The sequence below is a fragment of the Furipterus horrens genome, unplaced genomic scaffold (genome assembly GCF_987537825.1).
Source record: "Furipterus horrens unplaced genomic scaffold, mFurHor1.1.pri manual_scaffold_4, whole genome shotgun sequence".
In the NCBI taxonomy this organism is placed as follows: domain Eukaryota; kingdom Metazoa; phylum Chordata; class Mammalia; order Chiroptera; family Furipteridae; genus Furipterus; species Furipterus horrens.
The window spans coordinates 95,079,838-95,092,016 of NW_028327174.1; the positions used below are offsets into that span (position 1 = coordinate 95,079,838).

General features: G+C 44.3%; 1 protein-coding gene across 5 annotated transcripts in view; it reads right to left on the reverse strand.

Moving 5' to 3' along the window:
• Window positions 1-12,179, reverse strand: part of CACNA1C (calcium voltage-gated channel subunit alpha1 C) — a 713,310-nt gene that overhangs the window by 196,535 nt on the left and 504,596 nt on the right. For all 5 annotated transcript variants that reach the window (XM_090273794.1, XM_090273795.1, XM_090273796.1 and 2 more), the window contains exon 6: window positions 3,786-3,944. In XM_090273794.1, the coding sequence (XP_090129920.1) occupies window positions 3,786-3,944 (159 nt within the window). The remainder of the gene's footprint in view (window positions 1-3,785; window positions 3,945-12,179) is intronic.

A 12,179-nucleotide genomic window follows, 5' to 3' on the forward strand; every position in this document is an offset into this window, starting at 1 on the left:
CTCTAATAAAAGAGAAAGGGCTCAGATTCAGAAAGATTATCTAAAGGTTCAAGGGCCACTTTGCTATTTTAAATCTGTCTTGAACGACAACAGAAAAAGATTTGAGAACAATTAAGAAGCAGCGATGATCTGGTAAAAATAGGTATCTACAAAGAGCACTAAAGGGAACACTTAAAAAATGTGAACACACACATATCAGCAGGTCCTTACGACATGCCCTAGAGGTTGAGGGGAAATGAGCTCAAATGGGAATATGTGTTGGTTTTCCTCTGCAGAGTCATGATGTCCTAGGGAGGAAGTAGGAACCTGAGCGGGGAGGAAGAAACATAGCAGTGTGGGTGAGGAAGGGTAGCATCATTCTGGAAAGTCCAAATTAAGTTTGTGGTAAAATAACGGTGGCCAGATTAGGAGAGATTTTAGCAATGCAGTCAATACCAGCAAGACCATGAAATCCCGGGAGTCAGTTGGTGGTTCCGGGGAGAAATACAAAAGACATAATCAATCACTTTTTTTAGGACTCAATTTTAAGGAGTGACTAGAATGAAAGGTTTTAGCCCACCCATTATTTGCCAGTCTCAGGAGTAATTATTTGCTGGGAGAGCCATTCAGAGTCACCTGGCTCGAAACACCATCAACAGATGGGATAACCAGAAACAAAAGGTCCCAGCATATGGTGAAGTATCTGTGGAGGAACAAGGAAAGTGCCTTCCAGATGCCTCAGGGTTGGAGGAAATGGTGCCTCTTCTGAGACCACCTCTGCAGGGGTGCAAAGGCCACATACAGCAGAATAATGTTTACCTGGCCAGCTCCAGGTCTTTCTTTATAGATTTTATAGGAAACATGGCTCAAAATCCAATGTAGTCTAAAATTTACAAGCACATAAAATTCAGTCAGGAAAATAATCTCAAAGTGGAAAAAGAATTTGATATAAATTTCATTAAAAATTCTAACAAGAGTTCATAAGCACTTTCATATAATCTAAATTTGCAGAGCAAATAGTAATTCAATCCTAAATCTAAAATAAAAAAAAAAAAATCATCCACTCCAAAGGTGGTACAAAACTCTCCAAAACATGGACATTGGTTTCAAAGGTTTTTGGTTTTCTACTCTGGCTGCATCAAGTATGTCCAGGTTCCTTTACATTTCTTCTCCTCATCAGCATTAGTCACTGTGTGGGTGGAAGAGGGCTTAATGACAGCTGTACCATCGTGTTCTTCCGAGAGTAATAGAGTGGTCCCTGGATTGTGATGAGACAGCAGGTTCCGGAGGGAGGAGACAGGTAAGCTCCTGACTGCTGCATTGAGAGGAAAGGCTCCTGCAGTCAAGTGCCCTCTGTCCCTCTTCCCAGCAGGGAGTCTGGCTCCACACAGAGAGCAAGGTCACCTTCCTGGTAGACCTGGCATGGCTCCCCTCTTGGTGTCTGGCCTCTGACAACCTGGCTCCCAGGGATGTTGGTTGTGTCCATGATGAGAGCCACCTTCCTTTCTGAACTTGTGGGGTAAAGGAAAAGCCCACGCCATAAATAATCTGATGCATCTTCTGTTACTTTTCCTGGTCCTGTTTACTATCAAGGATGGACAATAATATGGCCCTATATTGGCCACTGCAATTGGTGAGGCCAGTTTAGTCTTTATCCTAAAAGCAGGGAGGTCACTAAAACTTTTAGCAGATGAGGTGGCTATTTCGCCAGACTGTCCGGCTGTGACATGAAGCAGTGTCCTGTCCTGTATCTCCCTTGCCTAGCATGCCCACCATTCCCTTGCCATGTAAGATCACTGAAGACTCCAACAAAGCTCAGTGACTTCCAGCCAACATTCAGGGCTGCTTGCCAGCACAGGGCCTTAGAGGACCCTGTCACCAGTAGAAAACACACTTTTGCTATTTTTCTAGCAGGCTGATAGGAGCCATGTGCAGTGTGGGAAATAGTGCCCTTTAGCTAAGCGGTGCACAGACACTGGGTCACAGGGCAGGACTGCCATGTTTGGCTGTATGGCAGGATTTCACCATTTCACCCTCCCCCATTTAGTATGTTGTTGGTGAGTCCCATACCATCACCCACTGCTGACTTGATGGGGGTCTTTGAGACTCAAGATCCACTGACTGTCTGAGGAGTTTGGGTCAAATGGGTCATTGACCACTTCGATACAACTGCACAAACTTTAGACATACTACAGTCAGCTCTTAAAGCAGGACTTAGAATGAGCTCTAACAAAGCCATAAAATTAATATAAATTTATTGGCTTGGGGCTAGCTACAGATCAAACTGAACCCAAGGAAGGATTTGAATTCAAAGGAAAAATATTATTCATTGCATTATTTGGTATTTAAGCAAGTCTGGAACCTCAGAATTTTAGCTAAAGGCAAGACCTATTTATTCCAATGTTAAAGAGTTTGTTTATTTTTTAACATATTTTATTTTATACAATTATGATCCAAGTAATTTGAAAGTTCTCTCTAGTGTGAAAAAATGGTCTCCTATTGAAAAGACTGAACATAAAAAAAAGGTAAAAACAATTGTGTGAGTGTGATTTTCAGTTTATAGTCTTTTGTCTGTTTAGGGACTACAACCACATGGCAGTGACCTTGAAAATACCAATATATCCAATCAATCCAGACCATCCAAACCAGGTAATCCATTTTGTTTTATGACTATGAATAATCCATTTTACTCGTTGTATAGATGATGTCCTTCCTCAGCCCCCCAAAGCAGGTGAGGTCAAGTTGAATTTAATTTCTGGGCTAATGGAAATGAGAAGCAGTAGGTGGAAAGAAGTTAGGTATCTTTTAATGCTTCAAACATGCTCCCCTTTCTTCACCAAGGTGCCAAAAACTAAGATGAAAGATGTTGTTTGAGGAAAAAAGAATAATGGAAATTTAACACTACCCACCCTTTGTTGGGGGGGGGTGATATTTTTCCAACAAGTTTTATGTTACACTACTTTATATGTCTGTTTAAAAGCCTTGCCAGTTTCTATTTAAATTTTTTTTTTAAGGTCAAGCTGAGATTTCAGTAACTTAAGACAGCAGTTTGTTTTATACTCCGTAAGTCAAAACTCTAGACCTACTCAAGGAAATGCTTAATGAGCCAGCATTGCTTGTAAAATATATTGATTTATGGAAGGATCATGGAGAGCAAAATCTCAAAAAAGAAAGGACTGTGGTAGAGTGGTCCTGAGGAAATCATGAGGTAGAGCAAAACCTTTTCTTGGAGGAAAAGAAGTTTCACTGCTGGCAAGGAGGTGGCTCCACACCCGCCACCCTCCGCCCAGCATGAGATATGGGGGCAGGGGTTCTGCCTAGAAACAGAGAAGCAGAGAACATTTCAGAGCAGGGGAGCCAGGGTGAGCCCTCAAGGACCCAGCCCGCTGGTTACAGGCAAAGCTGCCTTCCTGAAAGGGCTTCTGATGGTAAGCAACACTGAAGAACTGACAGAGCAGAGGTCTACAGTCCCCAGGTTAGTTCTGATTCTTAAATGAAAATATTCAAGATTGGCTAAGTGATGTTCCTCAAACCACACAGCTCATTTAAACACTGTTTAGTAGTGCTGGACAAAGCTTGCATTTAGCTGTTTTAACAGAGATCTATTTTAGCAAAGACAAAAATCCTGAGAGAAAAGAGTATCAGTCTGCCTCTTACTTAACCATAGTATGGAGACATGAGCACTGGAGTGAAGGGGGCTTTCCTGGCAATGTTGGTCACATGGCTGCAGTGTCCCTAGATGAATGGAAAATAGCGACCACACAGTGAAGCTTCTGTAGAGCTGGCTAGCCAGCATCTTTCCTTACCTGCTATGCCTTCCTCGTTGTAGCAGGTCTTATGCATCTTCCCCATGAAGAGCTCCAGGCCAATGATAGCGTAGATGATGATGACAAACAGCACTAGCAGGGCGATATGCAGCAGGGGGACCATGGCCTTGATAATGGAATTCAGAACCACCTGGAGACCTACAACAATAAATCACAGACAGTAATAACAGTGAGAACACCAGCTTCCATTATTGAACCACGTGCTGTCTTGGATGCCATACTGATACAATGTCATGCCATCTTCTTAGCAGCTGTACCAGTGATATATCATGACCCCCATTTCTTAGATGAAGAAACTGAGTGACAGAGCAGGAATCTACATCTGGGTTGCCCTGACTCCAAGTCTTGCCTAGAGGCATATCCAAATGAAAGGGCTGGCCAGGCTATACTTCCAAAGGGAAGAACATGTTGTTTCACACCAAACTATCTAACTTTCTCATACCCCAACTTAGAGACAGCCTAGCACCTTCTCTGAGAGCAATGTCTCACTGCAGAGAGGGCTCACTTTGACTAGAGACAGCCATGCAAGGACTTATTGATCACTCAAGAGCCTATGGCTGACCCATCTGTATAAAACAGGTGAGCTTGGTAATTGTGCATGAAGAGGGTGGGACTTCCTTTGCTGAAACAGACTCATGCCCTTAGGACACATCTGGGAGGTGAACCTCTGTGCAAGGGCTGGGGAAATAGCTCTGAAAGTACCTTCTCTGGATAACATCAACGGACCTCTCTTCCTACAGATTTCTGACCAGGGTACTTTCCCTCAGGACCCAGTTCTAAAGAACATCGTAGCCTTCCATTCAAAAACCCCACTGACTCATGGATATGGACAATAGCATTGTGATTGCTGGGGGTGGGGGGGGAGGGGGGCGGTAAAGAAAAAAGGCTAAATGGTAATGGAAAAAAAATACAATAAATATTACATTTTTAAAAAACCCACCGAAGAAAGTTTGCAATTAATGGGAATGAAATTTCAGTTTGAGAGTATGAAAAATGTCCAGGGGCTGGATGGTGGTGGTGGTTGCATGATGTGAATGGACTTAGTGGCACTAAACTGTACACTTAAACATGGTTAAAAATGGTAAGTTTTGTTATGCGCATATTATCACAATAAAAAAATTGTGGAGTGCCTAGTCCCTTCAAGAAAAAAAGAGGAAATGAAAAACTATTTAGGACGTGGGTCTTGTCAGTGCACCCCAAAGGTATGTAGGTTTGTACTGCTGGCTTCTGGGGAGAAGGACCTCCTCACTTATAAGCTCAACCATAAATAACACACCAAGAATGTTCCTCATTTAAAGGGGATGTTGCAAGTTTTCATTTGCAAATGCGAAGGAGGCGGTCATAGGCAAGTCACCCCAGACTACCTCTAATCCCAAGAAAGCTTTCTGTCAAGAGTGAGTGCACCAAGTCTTCACATCCTAGGAGAGATGCAGGGGAAGGGCAGGCTTACATCTAGCCAGCTGTGCAGAAAGCCTTCTGTGGGCCGCCTCTGACATATGTAGACTAGTACACTCACCTCTGAATCACACCGCAGAGGGCACTTTCCCACCCACCATGGACATCGTTCCACTTCTCCAGGTATTGGGAGCTTCAACCTTGTATTCACCCACTGCCCTCCTCTCTGGGTAAACAAAGGTTGGGTCACTCCTCGCCAGACTGCAAGGCAGTCAGTGACATTTTGTAATCTGGTGGAGTGGTTTTCACAAGGCTAATTAGAAGAATTCTCCACAGCTATGGCCAAGCTGGGAGAGGAATAAATAAAAGAGAAAATCTGGAATAATTTTACCTGTGGAATTAACGAGTGCTTTGCAGCCTCCCATTAGAACAAGATATTTTCAGATTCAAATGATTCCATTAATTGGCGAGTTATACACACATTAGTGGTAAAGGATGCGAAGCCACAAGAAAGTTGAAAACTGAACGGCAAAGCAACTTTCAGAGGTGGCTGCTGCAGGGAGAGTGCACTAAGGGCTACTCACAGATAGAAGGGTAAACCCTACTTGGGCTGCCCAGGCCACGAGGGTCCTTTGTCATCTGGTCTTCAGTGCTAGGGCCTCAGATGGCAAGAAAATAGTGGGAGACACAGGCTGGGAAACACTCTGCTGTGCCACAGCCAGAGGGTCTGCTCTTAAAACAAAGACCGAATCCTTCTCTTACCCCATGAGGCCCTGGAGGGTCCGGCCTGCCCACCTAATCACCCACTTCCATTCCCTGGCCCTCACTCTCTGGATTCCTGGTTAAACAGATTTTCTTTTAGACTCAAATATGACATACTTCTCCCTCTACCTGGCTGTCACAGTGCTGTTCCCTCAGCTAGAACACTTTCCCACCATGCCTTCCTCCCTACCCTTTGGCTCTCAGCCCAAGCACCTCTCTTTCCCAGGATCCTCCCCCAACTCCCAGACCAGAGAAATTTCCTTTCTTGTATGTCTCCTTGGAACCATTTCCTTTCCTTTGGAGCATTAGTCTCAGTTTGGAATTATATGTTCATTAAGTGGTTTCTTTAAACATCTGCATCTATCTCATGCAGGGCTGAGTTTTGTGAAGATGGGAACTGCCCGTTCTTTGCACCATGGCTAAAGCTTAGCTTGCAGCTGAGCACATGGCAGGCATTTAGTAAGTGTTTGCTGAAGGAATGGCACCCAATCTAAGGAGATGCTGCCACTGTCACGGAGCTCTGGTGGGCTTTGCTGCAATGCATCTGCCGGACAGGCAGGGATGTGAGTGGCTGGGAAGTTCCCAGGGCTCGCAGACACAGGCAGACTACTGGGTGGGATGCAAAGAGGTCAAAAGGAAGTCACAGCAGACTGGGGGCTTCCTTTCAGCCACAGGGATGCTACAGAATTCCTAAAAAATGCTGGTCCCTGTCTTTTGTCTCAATTGGCAGCCACTCGACCCACCTGAGCACCCAGGCCAGGAGCGTGATCTCCCAGACTCCTCCCTCCATCAATGACCAAGTCTTGTCAGTTTGATTCTGAAGTATTATAGACAAGTTAAATTACTTTTATTACATAAATAACATACTAAATATAGAGAAAATGGGAAATACTTATTACGGAGAAATTGGAAAACACAGAAAAACAAAGAGGAGAAAGAAATCACCCATTATTCCATGACCCAGACATAATCACTGTTAGTCTTTTGGTATATTTTTTGGACATTTTGGCCCATGACTCATTTTCCTCCTCTCCATCCCTTTGGTGTTCATCATTTGGTTAACTGGTCTCCCTGTGTTCAGTTTGCCTGATCTTCATGCTGCAGTTAGAATGCTCTACTAAAGCAAAAATTGGAGCATGTTTCTTCCCTCCTGAAGTCCTCCAATGACTCCCATCACCTACAGGTAAAATTCACCTGCCTTCTGTCAGAATTTGACCACATCTGATTTCAGTTAATACCGTGACTCCAGTAATACACCAAACTGTCTGAACTGTGAGTGCCTCCTATCTCAGCAAATGCTGTTCACCATGCCTAGGCTGCCATTCCCTGCCTAACTAAGAGCCCTGGCACCTCATTTAACTATGCATCAGTGCATAGTAGTGACTCAATGCACATAGAGCTAAATCATATGTTGCTCTCAGAAGACAGAAACCTCAATGATGAAGGAATTTGAAACCATGTCATTTGTTGCTCTTTAGAAGGAGCTGAAGGTGTATTGTCGGGAAAAGACAAGACTCATGGAATGAAAAAATTACAGGCATGGAGAGTGATATCAGTGATTTTCACACAATTTAAGCTGCAGTTTTGAGATAGAGGAGTTAGATGAATTCTGTATGACCATCGGGATGGAAATAGGACCAAGTAGGAAGTGTTCAGAATGGATTTAGGTTCAAACAAATAAAAACTGTCCAAGAAACAGAACTATGTGAAGGCAGTGTGGGATGCTCTAAGAGGTAGTAGGCTCCTCATCCTCATAGGTAGTCAAACATTGGCTAAATAAACTCTTGGAGGAGTTGCATTGGTAGGAATTCAGCCATTGAATAAAGGATTCCCCTGGTACACCAAAGGCCCTTACACCCTCACTAACATGTTCTGGAGACTTACCATGGGTCATATGCAGCTCTCAATACTACTTAGATTATTCCATTTCCTCCTGGCAACAACCCTATGCAGTAGGTACTATTATTAATCATATTTACAGGTGAAAAAAGTGAGTCCTAGAGAAGTGCAGTGGCCTGTCCATAATTACACAGCTGGTGACTGCTGACATGGAGTTCAGTGCCAGGTGGCCTGACTCCAGAGCCTGTGGGCTTCCCCATGTCCTATAGACTGTGGTTGGTTCTCAGACTCCATGACCTATGTCTATAAAGCAGTCACACATGCTTACAACATCTGCCAGGAAAGTGTAGGAGTCTAGTCCCTGCTTCCAGAAGAGACTAGATGTTTTTAAGGCTAGTCCCAGGAAAGGCCTCACATTTCTGCCTACTTTCCTCACAGCCAGCCTGTGATAACAGTAGCCAGGCTGGTGTGTGAAGGCATGGGGTCAGGATTTCCTCTCTCCAGTCCATCATAAGAATCTGGCTCTCAAGGCCTGGATGCTTAATAGCTTCTTCTTGGAACTGGCTCACAGCTCTCCCACAAACAGCTCCTCCAGCTCAAGTTCTAATTTAGAAAACACAGTGACATTTCTCCACCCAAGTGTTCTCCTCAGATACGTGATGCATATGTATGGCTGATAAGCAATTTCTAGGCCCTTCTTCAGGGCTGGCTGATCACATTGGCATAAATGAGCCCTTGATAAACCCAGTGAAGCAGCTATTATAAAATGCCCTGTGAACACAAGATCATAAAGCTTACATATATGACAATTCTATTTTCCTTGCCTGAAATCAGGATACAAGATCTGACAAATACACAAGTAATTATCAACAGAATATTTGATGTGAAAACTATACTGGAAAATTTGGAACATTCAATTCCAATGAGATTAACACATGATCTAGAAATCCAGTCTCTACTAATCTGCAGTTCGTGTCAGGTGACCTCTTCCTCTTGGTGGATGGAAAAACTACCTAGATGCCTGGTTGCCAGGCCTTCCAGGGAGATGGACTTTGAGAAGTGGCACAATTAAATACTAGAATTAGAAAAAGGACAGAGATGGAGCTTAGCTAACATATGTGATTTTTCCTTCTCTCCCTCATATATTGCTGTAAGGCCCTCTGAACATATGCATTCCTTCTGGGGTCCAACTTGAAAATTCCAGGTTAGGAAAGACTTCAAAGATCTGCATAAATCATTCTGTTTTTCCTTAAAATAGCAAGAGAAACCACCAATTATGGAAAGCAAAACCTGGCATCTGCCTTTAAGACAGTGTTGAGACTGCTCTGAGAATGGCTAGGTTGACTAGAGTTGGTGCTTCCACACCTGTTAAAGACGGTCTGCTATGTTAGATGCATGGCCGAGGACACATTACGTTCTTTTGTTTTCTTAAAGAGCATCCCACCAAGCCCTGATTTTGGTGATGAACTGTTCCACTCTGGGCCCCAGTGGTAATAGGAAGGAGTTTGAAAATGACTATGAGTAAGAGCCTGAGAAAAGAGAATGAGAATTTACTGGGGCTGAAAGGTAGTGTGCAGAAGTGCTTGTCTGATCAAGAGCTCTGTTCTTCTCATGCAAAATCTACTCCCATAGTACCCTCTTTTGAATTCAAATTTTAAGTAATTCTGGTATGAGATGGAAGGGGGAAAGGGAGAATTAACTGAAGACCCCTGAATTGGAGATCTTTGCTAATGTTAGTTTGATTTCACTGTTCAGATTCTACACTGACTTAACAGTTTTTTTTTAGTGGCTAGGAATGTACATTACATATTCCCAACTATTCAGACTCCAGGGTTCCAGACAAACATTAAGAAAGCAATAAAAGTGATCAAGGAGGTCTGATCACAGAATCCATAAGGAAAAAATGCTGAAAATGACTGAACTAGAGGAACAGAAGTTTGGGTTTAGTGCAGTGGTGGTGTTGGATACAAGCTTCTTATAGATGGACTCAAAGTTTGTCAGAACAGGAAGAGGATGTTAGAATCACCTAACATGATGACTTAATTTTCACTCCTTCAAAGAGTATTTATTGAGCTATATTCTATGGGCCACCTGCTGTGAAAGGGCTAGGGGATACTGTGGTGAATAAAAGGCCCTCAGGCCTTGCCCTCACAGAGCTTGTAATGGAAGCCAAACATTAATCAAGTAATCACACAATTGATACATGATTATAAACTCTGCTAAGATCTTTAATGGAAGAGAAAGGTATCATAAGGATCCTGCTTTTGCATAGAGGGTAGAGGAAGTCTTCCTCAGGAAGGGATGCTTGAGGTGAAGGCTGAACAAGAAAGATGAAGAGAACCTGGCCACATGAGCAGGCAGAAAGGTGGGTCCAGGTGAGGAAGGTTGCCTGGAAGATTTTGGAAACTCATGGGAGACCCACGGCTCCCATCTGTCAGCCACATGCTTTTCCCTTGCCTTTGTTCTGCCTCTTTAAAAAATGACTGAAAGGAGATTGGGAAACTAGTTTACTACTTCTGCATGAAGTCTGAGGAAGCACACATCACTGTCACTTGCAGAGGAAACAATTCAAGAATCACAGGAGAAGGGTTCTCTTGACAATGGCCTCATTTGTGAAACGGAGGAAATAATCCCCATCCTGCGCCTCAAAGGGAGTAGAGGGACCAAGAGGTATCTACTGCTCTGCTGGCTTTGGGGGCACTTTTATCACCATGCTCTCAGCTGACTTGAGCTAACTGGTGAGTGTGGCACCACCTCTGATGCTGCCAAACAGGGAGCCTACATGGAAAGAGATGTCCCCTTAACCTCAAGCCAGGAAAAAATTCTAAGATGGGACAGACCCATTCCTGAAGCAGTCAGTTTTTCCCAGTGAAGTTACTGGTGGTCTCACTGCTGACTCAGGACCCTGCAGAACATCAGTGCTGTTGTCAAGAAGACATGTCCACGTCCAGACTGGGGAGGATTCGGGACTGTTGTCCCTAGGCCATGGCCCAGGAGTTCAGACAACAACTTCTTGATTTCAGCTGGCTATCCTCTCCTCACAGAAAAACTTACCAATTAATCTAGAGGTCTGATTAGCTGAATGATGATTAACTGAGAGGCTGGCCCCACCAAAGTGGGTTGTGCTTTCCATATTAACCAAATTCAAATAAAATGGTGAAGTCACACACACTGAGACAACTCTAAGCTTTCTCACCAGCCTCGCCTCAAATTTGGAGCTGTCTAAAGAAATTTATTCCTATTAAAACTTGTGCTTGTGTCCTGGCTGGTATGGCTCAGTGGATTAGTGCTGGCCTGTGAACCAAAGGGTCGTTGGCTCAATTCCCAGTCAGGGCACATGCCTGGGTTGTGGGCCAGGCCCCCAGTTGGGGGTGCGCAAGAGGCAATCACACACTGATGTTTCTCTCCCTCTTTTTCTCCCCCCTTACACCCCTTTAAAAATAAATAAATAAAACCTTTTTTAAAAAAACAGGCACTCAAGTAAAGTTGCCTTTACCACATGGATTCAGCTCCCTGAACCTCACTCACCTTGAACCTGGGACATTGACTTGGAGAAAGTGTAGATGAAACACCAACTTCTCTCAGGAGGGGGACCTAGAATGGGGCTTTCCTTCTCAGTTCCCTTCTCTCTCTAAGTCTGCCCTGACAGCCACCAGAGGAGCTCCACCTTCCCAATGGAGAGAACCCGGTACACCCAGATGGTAGAAAGCTCTTCCTCTATGGGTTAAGGTTGCCTTTCTCCAGCACCACAGACAGGTACGCATCCCTTACTTGGGAATGTTTGGAGCACCTAAGAAGTATCCTGTGAGTTTCCATGGGTGGTGGGGGGAAAAGGGAAGTGCAGTACAGTGGTTAAAGCACAGGGACCTCTGGAGCCAAATGACTGGGTTGAATCCTCGCTCTACCACTTATCAGCCATGTGACCTTGGACAAGCTATTTGACCTCATTTTAAAGTGAGGATGATGATAGTACCTTCCTTACAAAGTTGCTGTGGGGATTAAACAAGTTAATTCATGTCACGTGCTCAGAGCAATGGCTGGCCCACAGTAAATGCCATTACTATTCTAAGTGTGGTGAGGCTACTTTAGTGGACCCCTAAAGTAGTGAACATGCATATGGGTCATCTGGGATTTTGTTAAAATGCAGGTTTTGATATGGTCCCTTGGGTGGGGTCCGAGTTCTGCATTTCTGACCAGGCTCCAGGTGACCCTGAAATTGCTGTTCCATTGACCGAACTTTGGGTGCAAGGCCCGGGAGCGCTCCAGTCACGCTGGGAGGCCACAGTCTTGTGTGGCCCGACTGAGGTCTGCAGCACTCTCAAGCAGTCACTGGCTTTACACTGGAGTGGGTGACCCTGGACGCAGCACTCTCCTCTG